This window comes from Mycteria americana, chromosome 1 (genome assembly GCF_035582795.1).
Source record: "Mycteria americana isolate JAX WOST 10 ecotype Jacksonville Zoo and Gardens chromosome 1, USCA_MyAme_1.0, whole genome shotgun sequence".
NCBI classification, from domain to species: Eukaryota; Metazoa; Chordata; class Aves; order Ciconiiformes; family Ciconiidae; genus Mycteria; species Mycteria americana.
In genome coordinates, this window is record NC_134365.1 from 17155448 (window position 1) to 17175568 (window position 20121).

Below are 20121 nucleotides of genomic sequence, written 5' to 3' on the forward strand. Positions count from 1 at the left end.
GTAGTTGTTATTTTTCAAACTGCTGTCATGTAATCCCCATAAAATGGGCATTTTGCCATTATCAAGTGCAATTTGAGTTTTGTGGGTTTAAGACAGTGTGGAGTAATATAAAATGGCATTAAAGGACAAGGCGCATTAAGAAACCCCAAAATCTCAAAATCCAGTTCATCTCTTCTTAAAGAGAAATGCCCTTGGTGGTCCAATGCCTGCAGTATTCTTAAGTACAAAGAAAAACTTGTTGGAAAAAACAATTTAATGTATTAGGTTTATTGGTGATCTTCCACTGTGGTTTGAAGCAGGTATCGTTGTTAAATAGGGAACAACTCTTAGGTGGCATTCGATTTCAATGGTGCGTGATACAAGATGCCATGGTGTTTGATACCTGTTTTTCAAATGCAGTATATTAGAGTGCAGTAGAGTTCAGTGTGTACCTGTCTGGTGCAATGAAAAACTGCAGGAAACTCGTCAAGAAATTTTTAAGTTGTCCGTGAAAAATATTCTGGCCTTATCATTTCCACATTCAAATGTGTAACTGGACTACTTTAGACTTAGCTGTATGTTTCCCTTGAATTTATCACAGAAAGAAATATCAGCGGAAAGCAGTGACAAGCAGAGTTTACTCCTCAAAGGCAGCCAGGATGAAGTGGCAGTTACTTGAACGCAGGGTGACTGATATCATTATGCAGAGGATGACCATTGCCAATATGGAGGCAGATATGAACAGGTTACTTACGGTGGGTGTTCTACTATGCACTGTTGGCTGTATCGTCATATTAAACAGAGAGAGCAATGCATTTACGTTTGCTGTAAATGAATTGCTGTGATGGTGGCATAGGCAAAGTGATTTGGAATCAGTTGCAGTCAATGAAGACACTTAACAACTCCAGTAAGCATTTGGACCATGAGGTTACTGCGCTTAGTAAGAAATAAAAAGCACGTTAATGGGATCATGTGAAAATACATTTGTATATTCATCCATATAACTTCTTCCTGTAGAAATCATGGTATGTTAGTTAAAGTATAACAAGGAAAGGAAAACAAAACAAAAAGGTGCTTTAAATGCCCTAAGTGTTTACTAATTACTTTTTATGTAATATTATGTCTTTGGGGAAAATAGCAACGTGAAGAACTTACAAAAAGAAGAGAAAAGCTTTCAAAGAAAAGGGAGAAGCTCATCAAGGATGGGGGTGGCAGTGAAGCAGATAGAAATGTCCAAAACATAAATGAAGAGATGGAATCACTAACTGCGAATATAGACTACATAAACGACAGCATTTCTGACTGCCAAGCAAACATAATGCAAATGGAGGAAGCAAAGGTAGGTTAAGTGTTAATGCAAAAATGGTAAAATAGAGAAAAGAAAAAACAACTGTGTTAGCCTTGAAAATGTTCTCATTTAGAAATGAATTTTGTTTTGGTTGTATCATTATCGAACCAGGAAGTGAAAATTGGTGAAAACTTGGGTGAAGTTTGAAATTAAGAGTGTTTATACAACTGAAGTTTCAGATCTGAGTTTTAGTGTCAATAGTGTAATGCAAGTTAAGATTGCAAAGCATTTAAATGTCAAAGCTGATACTTTCTATTCTGCTGGCATTAAATTAATATAATTATTGGGACTGAAGGGTAACAGCTTGTATCCTCTTCCTGCATCTGTCAATATGCTTCCAATCCCTTGTATTGTTTTTGTATACTTTAAATATATTTAAATATTTTTGTATGTGAGAGTTTATGTAAATTCTTTATATTGTATTTTAGTATATTTTCAATTATGGAACAGTGGCTTTCTATAACTAAAGAGTCTTTTTGGGCCAAGTTGCTTGTTTAGGGTTGACTTTTCAAATAGTAATTTAGTAAAAGGGAATTGTCTATTATGATTGATGTAGAAATTTGAATATTACCAAAAGCAGTGAAATCCAAATGTGAAAACTCTTATAATGTGCATCATACCTTACATGATCTATAATGAAGAATCCACCACATGCAATCTCCTAGGTCTCTTGACACATGGTAGCATGAAGTCTGAACTGGAATACTTATCGATATTTTTATATGGCAGTGCTTGAGTTCTCCCTCTCCCACCTTGGGCTAATCTGTGCTTTAATGCATGTTACATCGCCAGCAGCTTCTACTGTTTTACTCACATCAGGGTTTCTTGAATTTTGGACAGCATAGTGCAAGGTTACAGGACTTTACTAGTAAAGGAGTAGAGAACACAAAAGGCTTAATAATTCTGAAGGGTACCAGAGTGCTTAATACTGACTGAAAATAATTGGAAGAAAAATGAGGAAAAGACTAGGAGGAGAAGTCTTCAAATGCATGAATGCTGCAGAGTGAAGAATTGCACTCATTTCTGCATCCACTGTGAATAGCTTAGCTTGTAGAAAGAAGGGGTCTGAGTTGGAGATTGGTAAGAGCTTTCTAATCGGAAAGGAACTGAAGCACTGGAAGAGACTGGGAAGGCTGCAGAGTCTGTACCGTAGGGTGTTTTGGGAATAGTTTGGAAAAGAAATCTTTCAGGCATGGTTTAGAGGTACCAAGGGGATGAAGTGGGTGATACTGCAGCATCTTCAGTGTTTCTGTTTTGTATGATTACTGTAATGATTTAAAAAAAAAACAACACCAAAACCCATTTTTCACAATCTGTTTTTATTGTTGCACACATAGGAAGAAGGAGAGACCTTGGATGTAACAGCAGTGATTAATGCTTGCACTTTGACAGAAGCTCGATATTTGCTTGATCACTTCCTCACGATGGGTATCAATAAGGTAATGCATTAAGTGAAATATGTGTGTGCCAGGACTGTGCCATGTGCCAGAAGCAGAGCTGTGCTGACATAAAGACCGACTAAGGTGCATTAGACAAAGCAAAGCTGGTCAGCGCTGCTGAGTCATGCTGGTTCTCATTGTGAAGGTCCTTGAGATCCATTGTTCCCTTCAACCTTTTGCCTCTTTTTCAACCCCCAGTAGAGCCTGCTTCACTGTACTAATTACCTCTTGTTGATCCTATAAAAGCACTAGCTTTTCATAATCAAATAAATCTCTTTCTGTGTTTTTCAACAAGCTCCTACAGAATGCTCAGGATCTTTTTTTTAAAGACTGGCTCAGCCACTTCCTTAAAAATATGAACCTTTAAAAATTTTGTTTTAAGGTATATATTGATGTGTGGCATACTTTACTCAGACTTCTACTTTTGAGTAGAGCAATAGGGGCTTTCTCTGAAAGCCTTGGGGAGTAATATTTTCAAAATGAGTATTTGGCAGTTTATGACCCTGGACACACATGTATCATATGCTCTTGCTACTCCTTTTCCTTCTGTTTGGAGGCCATACTCAGTGTCATTGAATCAAATGAAAGACTTCAAGGCTATTGAAATGGGCTTTGGGTCAGTTCCACTGACCAATTCTCTGTTCTTTTTTTGCATTCTTGATTCATCACTATGCAGGTAATCAAAAAAGTTTGTGTGTGTGGTTGTTCGGGTTTTTTTGGTTTTTTTTGTTTTTTTTTTTTTTTTTTTTTTTTTTTAAAGAAAAGAGAATTCCCAGAATCACATTGGCTTCTGCAAATTTCAATCTTTTGATTTTTTTCAGCCCTTGGGTGGGTTGAATGGATATCTGATTCCTTGCAGGAGAGTTAATATGAGAGAAGTGCCTCTGACTTACTCTGTAACAATTTCTCATTATCGTGATAAAAAGCTCCATTATGTGAAAGCATTTCTCCTCTTTCTGATAAGTAGTTATCACATAGAAAAACTGAAAGTACATTTTCTTGCAAAATTGGTCATGCCTGCTCTCTATTCTGTTGTTTGTTTCCACGTGCAAAATGTGTCTATTGATATGTTGTTTTAGTTCATGATAAAATCAGAATCTAACGTGTAAATCCATAGTACTACACTTTTTTCTCAAGTGCTAGCACTCAAAGTCCTCTGTTATTGTACAAGTTTTTGAGAAGATGTGTTATACCTTCATTTTTCCCTAGTGTTTCTTCTATTTGGAAACAATTCTCTGTAAATTTCCTTGGCTACATTTTCTACAACTAAAAACCTCCCACTAATCCATGGGTCTAGGGAAGTTCCCTTAGAATGGATTCTCTCTTAAGTTAGGCCATGAGATCTTTCAGCAGAAGCTGAAAGTTCACCGAGTGATTCTGTAGGAAAGATTAGTGTTCTGGGGTTGGGGTTTTTGGGGTTTTTTTGTTTGCTTGCTTTTTTTTAGTGGTTTTTTTTTTCTGTTGTTTGTTATAAAGCATCATAGGTAATAAAAAAAAAGTACTTATTTGTGAAAAATGGAGGTGTTGATTTTTCAGATGCTTGCTACTCTTAAATAAATGCAAAGAATCTATGAATTGTACTTGGGAGTCATGTCCAACTTACCCACTGGATGCATATTTGCAAGGCAGAGTCTGAGGGACACAAGTTAAATGAATGCTTAATGAGTCCCTTTAAAAGAAAAAAAAAAAAAAGACCTTTAGTTGACGCCTGATCTTTAGGATGTGAGAGGAGGGTTACAATGGACACATTGTTTGTGTTTGTAGTTTTTAAAAAGTTTTGGCAATTCTCATTTTGTAACAAAACAGTTGTAATAAAGCATTTGTCATCTTTTTCTTTTTCCCTCCTAGGGTCTCCAAGCAGCTCAGAAAGAAGCTCAGATTAAAGTTCTTGAGGGGCGCCTTAAGCAGACAGAAATTACTAGTGCTACTCAAAACCAACTGCTGTTTCATATGCTAAAAGAAAAAGCTGAGTTAAATCCTGAACTTGATGCTTTGCTGGGTCATGCTTTGCAAGGTAATTTTGTCGTCTTGTATTCTGAATAGTCAGCTGCATGTCATGTTTGCCTTTCATGCATGCTGTACTGGGCATTCTAGGCTATTTCTTTTCTGAATAGATGCTGTATTTTAACATCTTAAACACTATTTCACAATTGCATGTATGTCATTTTAAGTATATCTCCTTGGCAGTGAAATGTAGGAAATAAAGAAGTTTTTTTTTATTATTGAGACTTTTAAAATTCAAATTATCTGCTTGTTATTTTTACAAAAGACTATGCATTTACAATTTGATACGATTTTAACTTCTGAATGTGAAATTCTAAATATGCAATCCTGTTCAATCATCATATGTTAGTGATTTTGAAAGTGTCATCATATGTCTGTTACGGCATCTATTCTCTTCTCATGAGATGACCTTAAGAAAAATTTAGAATACATTTGGGTACTTTTGTTTTATTTCTTTTTATAAATGGATATGTTTTGATTGGAGTGTTGCTTTTGTTTCCTTGTTGCTGTTATTTACACAGACCTAGATAGCATACCGTTGGGTAAGTATGTTTAGCTTTCTGTGTACTGTACAGCTGCATGAGTTACTAATTCATTCATGTTCACTAACTGGTGCATCTTAGAATTTGTGAGTTTGTGAACTTTGCATGAATTATTCTGTAAATGTACTCATCATGAGCTTACAGAGCATTTCTTCCTTTCTGAAACCACCCATAGCCCTTATGTTAGTTAGATTTGTCAGATAAGAAGTGAACACAGTAAGCAGAGCTGTATTTAAAATTTATGACTTACTGCTTACGAACCTACAGTATGTTCAGACTACCTAAAGCTATTTTGTGATATACTACTGCTGTAGTTGCGACAAATTCTCCTTATCTTTTTAGGTCTGAAAAAAAGTAATTCTTAACATGCAGATAATTTTTAACCTTTTGCAGATAGCTTATTTTGTAATGTAAATATTTTACAGAATGGAGATTACATCTCACTTTTTCAATTGGGTTTAGTTACTTCACTGATTTTGAGGAGATGATTCTGTTGTTGTTGTTACTTTTAAATGATTCCCAAATAAATTACGCTTTTCTCCCCTCCCTTGCTCCTAGCCACAAAGTCAGCTATGTTTGAAAATTGAAAAAAAAATATTCCTGATGTCAGTAACAATTCCTTCTGTATTGTCTTTTATTACTTCTAATCCTGTTATGCTGTCCTGTGCTAGTTTGCATAGGCATCTGAAACATTTCAAAAGCACAAGACTGCCTGAAAGTGTATAGATCATCATCTGGTGTAAACTGGTGAGAACTCTTCCAGCTTCCTGACAGGTGACACCTGAAGATCTGTGCCAGGGCATCTTGCTGCATACAGCCAGTATTTATTCAGGAACCTCAGTGGTTATTAATACCATAGTGTATCTAAAATAGACCCTTAACGTGTGTGCATGTGTGTGTGTTCACCCCTGTTGGAGTGAGAGCAATGCTTCTCCAGTCAGGAAGTTAGTGGTGCATTTTCTTTAGCTCCGGACAGGCTTTTACTTATTAATAGCATCTGGAGCAGTGAAAAGACACTTGTTAAATGCACTGGAACAGTAGCTCTATCGTGAAAATTTTTGTAGAATGTATTTGATTAAAGAAGCTTTTTAACACTTTGCAAGCATGAACTGGGGCTTTTAAAACACCTAAGCCACTCAGGACTATGCTAACACTTTGTAGGAAGGAAACTTCACTGTGGATGTCTCTCAGCTGAATATGCCATACTAACCTCAGTCCACACTGAAATCCAAACTGTTGATAGTTTGTAGATCACCCGTGGCTAAACCTTTTGAGCTGCAGGGAGTTCAGACACTGTTGTAGTGAGGCTTCAAGGCTGGGACTGCCAGCTGGTCAGCAGGGACTCTGTTGGTGCAGGGGCTCCCTGACAACCTGACACGATTCCCGGAGGTGGAAGTGTGGGTGGCAGCAGATCCTGAGACCAATTTCACCAGGCTGCCTGACAGCTCAGTGGCAGTACACAGCCAGCCCCATCCCAAGCAGAGGGGTTGCACTTCCAAGGTGCTTGTGAACCATTCCCTTGATGCCTACTTTCAGCTCCGATATCTTCAAAAGTTCTTAGCCATTTGAATACACTTGGCTTGAAGAAGTTTGGGCATTCCTCAGTGTAGTTGTGCATCTACGTTCAAGCGTAGACTTAAGAAAAGGGTTCAGTCTGCAGAAAAGTACATCGCAGGCTCAGGTTTTCACCCTCAGAATGGGTTTTGAATGCACACCCGCCTTGTGTGTGGATGAACCAGCTGCCATTCGCTATCCCATCTGCTCTTGTGAAGAGTTAACATGACCATGAACTTGAGTCCTGAAGTGTTGCTGGAGTGACTCCTTTCTGAAGAATTGTAGGAGCTGCTTTTCCTTCCCACCTGTGACATCTGGATAGTCATGAGAGATCTTGAGAGGGCTGGTCAAACGCCATTTCTTCTGGATGAGCTGTGCTGGTGTGCTGCATTGTACTGGTACTCTCCAGTTGTCTCTACATGAAGATGAAACAAGTCATCAGAAAAACTCTCCACTGTTCTATAATCATTGGTTTATTAGCAGTCATCTCAGCTGCTGCTCGCAAGCAGTACTGCCTTTACTAACTTTATTGCTCCTTTCATCTCTTCTTGCTCAGGACTCCTCACAGAATCTTGCTTTTCTCCCTCTTCTCATTTCTTTTTGTTGATTCTGTGTGCTGGTTTCTACCTGGGGGCTTCCCGCAGTCTTCCTGTGCTGAACTGCAGACAAACTAAAGAAAAATATCAATACTTGTCAGTTCACATGAGTGTAAGCCTACAAATAAAATCCCATCTTTTGTGGCCATCCCACACTTTCTACTTTGTTACCTGTAAAAGCTGATCACAAATTCTAGTACCCTAATATGAATCTTGTCTTTTAAAAAAATGCATTTATTTTATTGATGCTGCTTTTGTGCCTTGCTAGAAGGAGCAGTACTTTAGATCCCCTCTTCTGCAGAAGATGTAGAATAATAATGTATAGAAAAGGTTTAATGTGGGATCAAATCCAGGATGGAACAAAAAAGAAAGTTGAGTGCTATTCCTGTGACTCTGCTTTCTTTATAATATTGTTGTATTTCTGATAATTAAGGTTACATTGTTAACGAATACAGCAGTTGAGTACCTCTGAAGTGCATTGTTGGTGTTGGTGCTAGATTGATGTATGTTTTAGGCGTTTTCAGGAAACATTTTTAGATGTAGCATGCACAAGAAGACAGCATTTTCCTTTTCTTCATTCCTTCTCATAATTCCACTGGAAACTATATCTCTTTCCTCCCTTTCTCCAAAGCATGAACTTGCACTTAAAACATATGCGTGGACAAACCTATTTTAATATGGGTACCAAATATATTGGTTCTGTGCATTACAAATGGTATCTGCTTTATGGCAGAAATTAAGTAAATAAACTTAAAGCATCTCTAATAATAAAGAAGAGATGTAATGGAATCTCATTAGAAGGTTATTTAATCCTTAAAATTTCATGAGTATGTTGAAATATAAGGGACTTTGCTTGCAGGAATGTACCTATGTCCTTAAACTATGCTTAAAATGTATTATTAGAATAATATGCAAGTTAGAGGATTTGGTTTCCCAACAGTTTGGAATTGATTGTACATATGCCCTGGACTGGTTGTCTCAGCTTAATGTTTTGCACCGTTTGCATGCAGACATGTTAATCTGACAGTGTTTGTTCGACAGTGTTAGTGTGACATGCATGCTGGTTTTGTCTTTTGTGGACAGGTTTGTGTACCCATTTTACTTCAGGAGCATTTCTACTGAACAGCTTCATTTTACAACTGACTTCAATACAATTAATCTCTTTTTAGGAAGCAGTTCTATAGTATTAAATGGTGGCATCATCCTGGTTTGAAACCTAAATGCTTTTATACTAATAAAGTGCTTGCTTCTTGTCAGCCCAAATGGTGTGATTCTATATAAGCTAAGGCTGAGCCTCAGCTCACTAGATAGTTAAAAATACAATTTTTTTTTTCATTAGAACCAGGCTGATTCTGTCTTAGAGCAAGAAGATTACAAAAAAAGAGAAGGAAGAGACATCCTTACTGTCCATTGATTCAAATCCTGTCTCTTCCATGTCTTGCAGTTAATTTCCTTTGCTTTATCTTCTTTCTTCCAGATTTCCTTCTAGAATTTATTTCTGGTTTTCTGTCATCCCTGTTGCTCTGCTACAATAGATAGAGGACCACATTTGACCACAGTATCTCTAGGTGTATGATTTATTTAGATTGTATGAAAAAATTTAGTTTAGATACTAGGAAAATTCGATGGGGACTGGCTAGCAGATAGTCAAGATATTTTGAAAATCCCTGCCTTTTTGTATGCTGTTCATCTACATTCAACATTGTCTGAGCTGTTTTGAATAACACTTAAAACCTGCATGTTCTGTCGTAGATGGACAGACTAACATTATTCTTTTGGAAATTTTCTAGAAAATTTGGAAGATAGTACTGATGAGGATGCCCCATTGCATAGTCCTGGGACAGAAGGAAGGTGAGCAATCTTTGTTAACAGGTAACTGGATCTGGTTCTAGAAAAATTACTGTCATTTCCTCTTTTTGTAACGCATCATGTATCCATTAGAAGATACCTCTGACATTGTTTCGTCACGCTTTGCCCACCATTTCAGCAGAAAGAAGAATCAAATAAAAATGCACATTCTGCAAAAATATGACTTTCTTCTTTCTAACTGTGATGCAATTTTTCTTTTAGTTCATTATCTTCAGATCTTTTGAAGCTTTGTGGTGAAGTCAAACCCAAAAGCAAGGTAGGCTGTACAGTGGTGATGACAATTCATCTACACATCTTTTAAATGATTCTGTGCTTCTATAATAATTCATACTTTAACAGCACTTTCTGGAGAATGCTCTTGCTTTGCTCCAGAGATATTAATGAACGAAGACATCCAAAAGGTGAACTGATACACTGTTCGTGTGATTTGTATGTAATATGCTTTTATGTGACACTCGTCTCTGAGAAGCAGTGATAAAAATATACTTTTTCAATATTTTGTGGCTGAATTTTTACAGTTTCAGAAAGAGATACATCTTCCAATTACTAGCACTCCAAACTGGAGTAGATTTGCAGTTTAGTATTAGTTAAGCTGCAGTTTAATGTTAATGCCAGTGGGAGCTGTGAACGTGCTTATCGTTTGCAGTTTGCTTCTGTGGTCATAGAAATGTAAAGGAATTTTATGAAATAAATAGAAGTTTGACCTCCAGGCTCTTAATTACATTTGGTATTGGAGGAATATATCTAGGCTGGCTGCAGTTTAATATTAATGGCAGTGGGAACTGGAAACCTGTGCACTGATTGCAATTTTGTTGCTGTGCTCACAGGAGCATAAACCAAGTTTGCAAAGTAAATAGAAGCTTAGCTTCCACCCTTCTAACTGCAATTAGCTTTGAAGGAATATATCTAGGTTGAATGTTGCATTATTGGTAGCGTTCATTGGTGTACAGCTCCTCGGGCAGGTAAACTGAGTGAGTTTGGTCTGAAAATGTTGGCATAAAATAAACATGTCATTTTTGTAATGGCTCTGTTCAGACTGGGCCTTTGTGTTCCCCAGTGGCCTGCCTTTCCCCCAGGGATGGATCTTAATTTCACAGCATCATCACACCTAACACGTATGATCAGTTTTTTAAGAATGACTGTGTTGCACAAAGCTTGGCTCCTTTGTGAGGTTTTCTGTTGTTTTCAAATTGTTGAAATGCTGAGCGAATCTTAATTCATGTTGGCTTAAACTACTTTTGAAGTGACATAACTAAGTAAGAAGCAGAGTTTGTATATCAGAAGAAGCATCGGTGTAAGAAGTCATGCCAATATAATTGTAGCTATTTAAATTTACACTTTGCTTTATTCCTCTCTGCTTTATAACATTTCATTTGGATAAACCTTAAGAGAGTAATGTTGTACTCCTGTAGTATTGACAGGCACTTGTAGTTGGTTGAAAGGATATCCTTGGAAACCAGTTGTCAAATCAGCGTTTCATGCTGTTGAATTTGACTTGCCTCCTCTGAAACAGTTGCCAAAGAGTATAGGTGAGCTCCTTGATTTAGTTTCCAAAGGTAGTTGCCAAGTGATTGAGGGGGATGCTAATTACCAGCTAATGATAAACTCAAATGTAGCACTCTTGACACATACTGTGAAATGTTTAAGTCGCAACTTGGTTTTTATTTGTCTCCAGGCCCGCCGGAGGACCACTACCCAGATGGAATTGCTATATGCAGACAGCAGTGATTTAGTCTCTGACATTAGTGCTGCAGACTCTACTTTGGCTGGCCCTCTTGCATCACTTTCAGAAACCCAAGAAAGTGGGATGGCTGCTGACACAAATGATACTTCTGCTAGGGACAGAGAGTTTATTCTCCCACCATCTGGCTTACCTTCTAAGATAGGCAGCATGTAAGTTTGGCCATGCTGTACTAATTATCCTTTGCTTTTAAAAAAATGCATGTTGCCAATTTCTTTTAATCTATTATTTTAACTTTACAAAGGAGGTTGGTATACTTGAAGCTTACTAAATAATCCTCACAAAGCTGCTCCTTTTCTACCATCACCACTTTAGAAACTATAAATGCACTGTTGTAAGTAACATGTTTCTTACTGAAGATATAAGTTCTGTTACGTTGCTTTGTCATAGTAAAATTATTGTAGCCTTGTTTCTAAGTAGTTGGAAAAATCCATGTAGTACCTTGGAGAGTTTGCTATATTAGTGCTATGGGAAATGCATGTTCTAGGGACCTAGTGAGACTCTGCTTAGAACAGCAGAGATATATTAAAAAAACCCACCCCAAAACCCAACCAAAAAACTTTATATAATGTAGTAATAGTATCTGTATATGGTCCTATTAGGTAAAATCTTTCTGTGAGTCGTCTTGTGTGGACCATGCTTAAAATGAAGAAGTCTATACAATAATACAGGATGCAAGTGTAAAGTTAAAAGAAACATGTTGGATATTATGAATCCTCAAAAATCCTTTCTATTTGCAGGTTGCACTTACCTGCAGAACAGATTTACTAATTGAAAGTATTACTTGATGCCAAATAGAACTGAAAATACTATTTTTGTCTTTTTACTTTGGGGCCAGCAGGTCTCTCTCACATGCCCTCTCTTTTTTTGACTTGCTCTTGCTGTTCTTTTTATATCTACCAATATCACTGTTGGTTATTAGCCATTCACTGCTAGAGACCCTTTTCTTGGCTTTTTGGGTACTAGCTCCTATATGGCACAAACTCATGCGTAAACCGAATGCGCTTGCCACATTCAGTGATATGGAAAAACTGTCCCATAGCTATCTTCATGTTACAGATTCTGGAATTAGGCATCTTTCACTATCCATCTGTCCTATTTGCATAATATTTTTACAGCAGTCTCCATCTAATGTACATTTGCAATTTGTATTATTTTTACTATGCATTTCTAGCATCTGCTTGAGGTGGCAATCGTGAATGGTAAAACATGGCTGACAGCAATTATTAACCCATGCTGATGGCTTCAGTGCGTTTTACAAGTAGAGTCTGCTTGGAAAGAATGCTCTTGGGGGTGAGGATAGGTGGAAAAACCCACTTGTTTCAGCAGTTAGTGTGATATCACTAGAGACTTTTGAAGCTTCAAGATTTAAAACATCAAGTGTTATGACCTGGCATCCAAGACTCAGGTAATACCAACTTTTGCCTCACTCAATCTTCTAGAATGTATCCATTTGTGAAAGTGAGCCAGCAACGAGGCAAAACAGGATTTTCCAAAAACTGTGTTCTGTGAGCATTAGGGAGTTACACGCTATCAGTAGATCAGTTCAAGCAGCAGTAGGCCTCATGTATATTTTGGTTTGTTATTGATCACATTAGCAGATAAGTGATCAAAAATACCCACAATCTGTCTGCAGTGACTTCCTCGCTGTAATCGAGATGCTTTTTCAAAACTAGAACTCAGTATACTTTATATAGTCTTGCTATTTTTGCTGGTCACTGGTCATTGTTGAAGAAATGTTCTCTTCATGAGCCATCTCGCCTTCCTGTATGGGCCTGTAGTGCTATCATCTCTCTTGTAATAAAATACATTCTTCTGGAGCAGATTGTGGTCTTATCTGCAATAAACATTATCTCCCTTGTGCCACTTAATTAAGTGGCATTCAGGGATGTAGAAGCAGTAATAGTGATTCAAAATATGCATTCTTGAAGCGACAAAAATTAATTATATGCTTAGGTGCAAATCTAGGTGTCTGCATATGTACGAACTGCTCCACTCTGGAAACCTTTCAGTTTTCTCAGATCTGTGGTGATTCAGAGAGGCACCTAAATGCACGTGAGCAACAGTTAGTTTGGTTGGAATTTTGTTTACAAAGATGGCTAGTGCCATTGTCCTTTGATATGATCAACCCATCTATAGCAGCCTCTTCAGGGTGGAGTGGTTTCCTGTAGGTCTTGCGCCAGCTCTGTTCAGATGTCTGATATCGTGGGAAATCTAGAAGGGCACTGGAAACCTGTAATTAGGTGTGTGTCTTGCTCCTTTTCATTCAGGTCATTGACATAATGCATCTGTTTTTTACATTTATGCTTAAGAAGTTCATTCCTGCATTTTTATAATATCTGAATTTCCAGGCTTTCAAAAAGAATTCATAATACGATCATGCTCTTTACACCTTCTTCTGAGGATGTGCCACTGTGGAGTCAAAGATGGAAGACTCAAGGGGCATGTAGAGAGTGAGCAAGAGGGAGCTGGCTCCATGTCTGAGTATGCAGGATGCTGGTGTGAGGCAGAGGAGCTTGGGTTCCTGTTTCTGGTGTAGTTTATTTAATCTAGTAGCTGCACAGTAGACACATAGGCAACCATGGCAGTGGAGACTATAACCCAAGTTTGTCATGCTTGCTGAAAGATCTAGCTATTAGGTTGATCATAAGATTTGCCTTGTGACCCCAGGACTTCTGCATTCCTAAATGTGTACTGGTCCAGCACAAAGAAGAGGAGGGAGTGTGTCCTGTTCTGCCTCTTTTTATGTCCTTTGCAGACTATGCCTAGAGGTAAGGGAGCCCTGCAGAGAAATGGGTGCTCTGGCCTTGAGGAGGGAATTGAACCCACCTTCTCCCCTTCTTTTTGTGTACTTTAACTGCTAGACTTTTGTGCAAAACCAGACAGGCTATCACTTGTCCTCCTTTTCCTGTTTCTTGAAGACCCTGGGGGAGCTCTAGGGTCTGCACGCAACTCTTGGCACTAGGTCCTACAAGTAGGAGCTTTACCTTCTAATTAGGGCTTGTGTTCAGTGTGCATATGATCACTTGAGACAGTCAGCTACTTGACTTAAGTAGCTGTTCTTGGTTGTGCTGTGCTTGTTAAATCATGTTATCCTGCATGCCAGTACCCAGGTAGATTTTATATAGCACAAACTTCCTATCAAGGGAAACTGGTACAGCTTTTCTCATGCAGCAAAGTTGCAGCTATGTAGACCCAGAGCCTGCAGAGCTCTGAGACCAGATGCTAGTAACCGTATCAGGCAGGTGGCCTGCCAACTGAACTTTGTCTGCTTAATAAAGTTGTGTGGCACAAAAGCACTTTCAGAATCTTCTTTCTCTCTTTTAGTGAGTGTTTCTGGTCCTTATATTCATAGAAACAACTTCTAAACACTCAAAAAAAGGATAAACCAAAGCAAATGTTGCTTTTCTGATTTTCCAGGTAGTGAGAAATGGGAGTTCAGAAGAGTGGAGACCATCCAGATTCCGTTCTTTTTTTTTATCTGACTGTGGTGAAATGATGACATTTGGGTGTCAGCATTAATATTGCACTCTTGATCTTTTTGCTATTTTTAATGGGAAGGGAGAAAGACCACAGTGACTGTGAACTGGAATTATTTCAGAGCAAGAACTAGAGAGACAAAGGAGGGATGGAAAGCAAGGAAGAAGGGAAGGGGGGACAAAGAGGAGCAATATTGTTATAGTTAGGCTGTCAATGGGAAGTACTTTTTCTCACTTCCTAATTTTGCATTTGATATTGAAACATGAATATGTTAATGCAAAGTTTAATTCATATGTAAGAGTCATCATGATTTCTCTGTTCTTCATGTCTGTAAGTGGTCTATTGTAGATGAAAGTTGTGGAATCTGAAATTTTAAATCTTAGTCAGACCTTCCATCTTCTCCATGGTCTTAATTTGAGATGCATACTCCACTCTATTTCTTTTAGTCCGTCTCTTTTTTTACTGAATTAGTAGATCTCCTTTGCATATTCAGTATCTGGCTCTTTATATGTTGATGAACCGTGAAAGTTAATAAACTTGGTGTATTTTTATATTAAAATGTGAGAACAAATTTAGAGTCTGTAGATTCAAGAGAGACAATAATAGATTAAGCACATTCTGAAATTTGAAATCTGAGTGGGAGAATGACAGCTAATGTAAGAAAAGCAAGTTTGTAAAGGGCCTTAAAGTAAGATAATGATTCTTCTTGCTTTAGTTCTAGACAGCCATCTCTGTCAGAGAAGAAGATACCGGAGCCTTCACCTTTAGCAAAGAGAAAAGCCTATGAGAAAACAATGGAAAAGACAAAGGCAAAAGAACAAAAACTGTAAGATTCTTTTACATTTATTTTCTCTGACATAATTAACCTTGAGTATATTGTCTTGAAAAATAAATCTGTATTTTTCTATTTCTTTAATTCTAGGACAGTTTTTATTGTTGGCAGTGAAATTATTCACTGCTCAACCTCTGTGTGGGGTTTTTTTTTTTCCCCAGAGTGTTTTTCTGTACAAAGTAACTCAGGAGCAGAGCCCTGAGAAAATGTCTTTTGGAGCATTTGCAAATGACTTCTTCTTTTTTTTTTTTTAATGGAAGTAATCAATTTCTCTAAGAAACTGCAGTTTCATTAGAATTTCTTCATTTTATATATGTGTGTGTTCTGCTTGGAGCTTTCGCTGTTAGCACATAAACTTTGAACATCGTGCCATCTTGCACTCTGCAATGGTTTGTAATCTTAAGTTTATTACCTTCTCTGGGAAATATCTGTAGCTAGCATTATAATTTTATTTATTTGCTTAAGAAAAGAGCATCTAACATTTGAGGCATATTGCATTTAACTTTTCTAACCATTCATAACCTGTTAAAGAAGATGTTCTTTTTTTCTTGTAGCTCAGATTCTGGAGCCCCAGAGGCTAGTCTGTCACCTCCTACTTCCCCACCAAGCCGGCCCCGTAATGAAATGAATGTTTTTAGTCGTCTTACTGTTTCTCAGGGAAACACATCAGTTCAGCAGGATAAGTAAGTCACAAAGGGAAGCCTCAGCCCCCAACCAGGGAATTGCAAAGTGTGCTCAAGTTATCAGTGTAGTATCCATTAGATATTTTGCCCTTTTCCTGCAAGACAGGAGGAGACATTTTTTGTGTTTTCCTGTAGTTTGCAAAGAAAATATTTTAAACTTCCATGGAACCATTGTAAAAATTCAAGAAAAGCAATTTCCTGCTGAACCTTGTTTCCTGTTTTCTAGGCTATGTCTGGTATTTGTAGTTTTAAACCCAAAATAGAAAAGAACAGTAGAATTCTTAGATGTATGTGTATTTGTGTGTGTGTTTACACCTGGAAGTAGGATTTCGCTGACAATTTAGGAAATAGTGCTTTTGACAGTTATTCAGTTACTCCGCATTGCTCCGAGTGCTGTCACAACAGCACCCCAGAGGATGCGATGTTGAAATGGCTAGAATACAGTTGTTTAGAGATTATCCAAATTATTGAACAGACTGACTTTAGGAGGTGATCTGGAGGAGCAGATGATATTCGTACCTTGTTTAGAAGAAGTAGAGCTCAATTTCCTGGCATGTTAGGCATCTGTTTCTGTAGGAGCCTTACTCCAAATTGCAGTGGACTTGACTGGAGCAGAATCTTTTATTGCAGGTTTCGGTACTGATACTAGTGACATGCAGCGCTTATGAACTGCAACTCAGAATAAACCTTTAGTTCTGTCTGTAGCAAGACAAGAAATTGCTTGTCTGTTTACACAGACAAGCAATTTTGTTTATTGTTCTTTGTAAAACTTTGGGGGTTTTTCAGTGGTCTACAGAGTCACCAAGCAGTAGCTTGCAAGGCTTTCCATAGTTTAACTGTGCTTGTAACTTCTTTGTCTTAGCTATGTTACCTTTATCTTATTGCTAACTCCCACCTAACCCTTTTCATTTTCTCTGGACTGACTTTGATGTCAAATTGAAAGTGCTGAATCTGTTTGATTTGAGTTGAAGGACATCTTAAGACATACTGCAAATGTTCATGTCTAGGGGGGGATTTTTTTCTTGGTTTTTATTTTTAAACGTTTTTGAAAATGAGGCGTGAAGGATTTTGAACTGAGGATTGTTTGCAAATTGCTGTTCTTATTTCAGTGGGCTGTCAATATGTTTAATATTTATATTTTTGTGATTAATACTTTACAGGTTTCTTCTACACTTAACAGGCATTGATGTTCAGAAATTTTTTTTCCTTTTGATATTTTCAACAAGCACTATGTTACGGAGATAAATTATGCATCCATCTTCTCCTTTTACTTTGTTGCCTTTACTTCTGTAAGAAAATGTTGGGGAAATAAGAAATGGCTCAGCTGGTGTTACTCAGCTTCTTTGGCTGAGACAGTCTACCAGTGTAACTTACTGCTGAGAGTGCTATTTTAAGATTATTATTCTGCCCCCCTGCCCATATTATCACGGGTTTAAGGTATACCCTGAGCAATGCTGCATACTGTATGTGGATTTGCATTGCCTTTCTGAATTGGCCATGCTGTTGTTTGTTCTTCTCGTATGGAGGCTTTACTTTGCTGATACCTATATTCTTTCTCCTCACAATTCCATCACTGTTGATTGTAGGTCTGATGAAAGTGATTCCTCTCTGTCGGAGGTACACAGGTACTCTCTCTTTCTGTTTTCTGTTTTCTTGGCATCTCTCACTGAAGTTATTCCAGTTCTTAGGAAATTTCATTTTGCTGCATGAATTTTCCTGATACTTGGGCACTGTATCTCTTTTGCTTTTGCCAGAAGTTTAAAAAGCTGAAATTTTGGTCAAGCATGTCTCCCCCTCTCCTTTTTTAGGTGTTCTTTATCGTTGTTGAGCATGTCAGGTTTTTTCTTTTTAAATGAAGTATGGTATAAACCTTTCCTTAGACATATCCTTTCTCTCTTTGTTTTCTTTAAAAAAAGAGGAGCAGACTTTTCTTAGGTTTTATATGCTTCTCTCTTTCTTTTTGTTTTTCTTGTTCGGTTGTATGCTTTGGTCGCTAAAAATTAAATCCCAGTGTAAATAAAAATGAGTAGGTTTTTTATTATGTCTTTCTGACAGAACGCACAGTGGCATAAGAGATGAAAGATATGTCCCCACTCATGTTCCTAAGCTGTGGCTTAGGATTCTGGTACTCAGTGAAAACTTAATTTGGTAATCAAGAGAAGGGCAGTCAAAGGGCTAATAATAATGTGATGGTGGCTTTGTCTGGTCATTGTAGCAGTTGTAGCATTTTTTGTCTGTAGATTTCAGAGCACTGCACATAGGTAGACAAATAGCTCCGGGACATGTATTTTACATGGCTTGTCAAGGGAACGAGTGGGTGAGAACAGCAGTAGGAATAACTTAGTCTAGAGGCAGCATGATCCACTGGGGAATACTACAGAGAAAACCATATTAGTTTTGTGTGGTGTTAGAAAACAAAAGCATAGAGAGCTAAATTAATAATAATAATAAAGAAAATTGTTCCTGTATTCTTGAAAACATAAAAAGGTGCAGATTGAAAGGTGAATGCCTTTCCAAACTGAGGAAGTTAATGTCAAACAATTTAAGGCAATATTAATATTAGTAAAATCTGTAAAAGGATTGTGGAGTAATGAATTATATGAATGAAGATGTCCTGAGCAGTAAAAATGGATAAAATAATAATTTCTAAGACTGTACTAGATAAACCTGCTAATTGTCACTAAGATAGTATCAGGAAGGACTTTTTCCTTCCTGTAGCAAGTTTCTGGGCAATATTACAGAATTTTTACATTTTCCTAAAGCATCTGACATGCTTTTTTTTTTTTTTTTTTTTAATGTGAGATAGGGCTATGGCTTAGTTCCTTTTTCTCACAGTTACATGTGTAATCCCCAGAAGAGCATGACAGTGAGTCTTAGCTGCAAGCTGGTCAGGTCACAGCATTGTGTTGCATGTTTGGGGGCATTACCTTGAGGCTTTTCTACACTTCACAGAAATCAACGGGGTCCATGTGTGTGTGCAGTTGTATGCATGGAATTTTAGACTGCTAATAATTTTTGTTTCGTGATGACTGTGATTCCCCCCCCCCCCCCTCAGGCTGAGTTACAGTCTTTTGGCATCACCACAGAACTAGCTACAAAACCCCAGGAAGATTCCTCTGGGGTATCTGTAGTCCAACCGTACTCCCTTTTAGGCATTTGAGTACAAGTGTGGCGTTGGGTACAGAGTGCAGTAGGAACCTTCCTGAGGCACACAAGTTAGCAGCAGTTCTCCAAGCCTGCCTGTAGAAGTCAATTGATGTGAAATGCCTGCTGACTTTGGAATTGGCAGTGTACACTAAACTTGCTCCATTTTTCAGATGTGCTATTTTAGACTAAGATGTCTTGATGCAATTTGTAGTCTTAAGGTTTGACCTACAAATCCAGGAGCTTTAAGCATCCTGGTTCTTTCAGCATTATGCAGACTTTCCCATATGCTCAATACTCAGCATCTTGTCTTTTTCATTTGTTTGGTTTTGTATGTGATTTCCTTTAACTGGTAGTCCAGTTGACAATTGTTGAAGCTAAACAGTAAAAATCCCTACATAGTTTATGAAAGGCATTCAGCTGTTCTGCCCATGTAAGAAAATCAGATTAATTTTTTCTCTATGTTTAAGTAAATTAATTTGATTTGTGTCTATTACTATGCACAACTCACATTCTCTTTTTTTCTTTAGGGGGATAATTAACCCATTCCCTGCTTCAAAATGCATCAGATTGTCCCCACTTCAGTGTATCTATACAGCTGAAGGACATACCAAGGCTGTGCTTTGTGTTGATGCAACTGATGATCTCCTCTTCACTGGATCTAAAGGTTAGGCAAGCTTCATGCATCTGTGCTGCCTACAGAGGGCGTTTTGACAACTTTGGGGTATTATGAAATTCTCAGTTTGTGCTTAGTGCTGTAAACACACTGGAAAATTGTGAGGATCCATTTTGCAACATAAGCTGAAGAAGGATTTACAGTAATTATCTACAGGTTTTAATTCCAATGGGTAGTGTTTGGCTGTTTATTTGTAGTGGAAAAAGTAACTCTCAAGAATAACATTAACATTTG

The 20121-nt window shown here is 37.7% G+C and overlaps 1 protein-coding gene across 10 annotated transcripts in view; it reads left to right on the plus strand.

The window, feature by feature from the left end:
• Nucleotides 1-20121, plus strand: part of KIF21A (kinesin family member 21A) — a 92499-nt gene that overhangs the window by 60666 nt on the left and 11712 nt on the right. For 3 of the 10 annotated variants that reach the window (XM_075492114.1, XM_075492064.1, XM_075492072.1), the window contains 12 exons: nt 581-734; nt 1118-1318; nt 2665-2766; nt 4615-4780; nt 5292-5312; nt 9253-9313; nt 9533-9587; nt 11007-11224; nt 15268-15378; nt 15939-16067; nt 17654-17692; nt 19742-19878. In XM_075492114.1, the coding sequence (XP_075348229.1) occupies nt 581-734; nt 1118-1318; nt 2665-2766; nt 4615-4780; nt 5292-5312; nt 9253-9313; nt 9533-9587; nt 11007-11224; nt 15268-15378; nt 15939-16067; nt 17654-17692; nt 19742-19878 (1394 nt within the window). The remainder of the gene's footprint in view (nt 1-580; nt 735-1117; nt 1319-2664; nt 2767-4614; nt 4781-5291; nt 5313-9252; nt 9314-9532; nt 9588-11006; nt 11225-15267; nt 15379-15938; nt 16068-17653; nt 17693-19741; nt 19879-20121) is intronic. The other 7 variants (XM_075492065.1, XM_075492087.1, XM_075492081.1 and 4 more) reach the window with 5 other exon arrangements.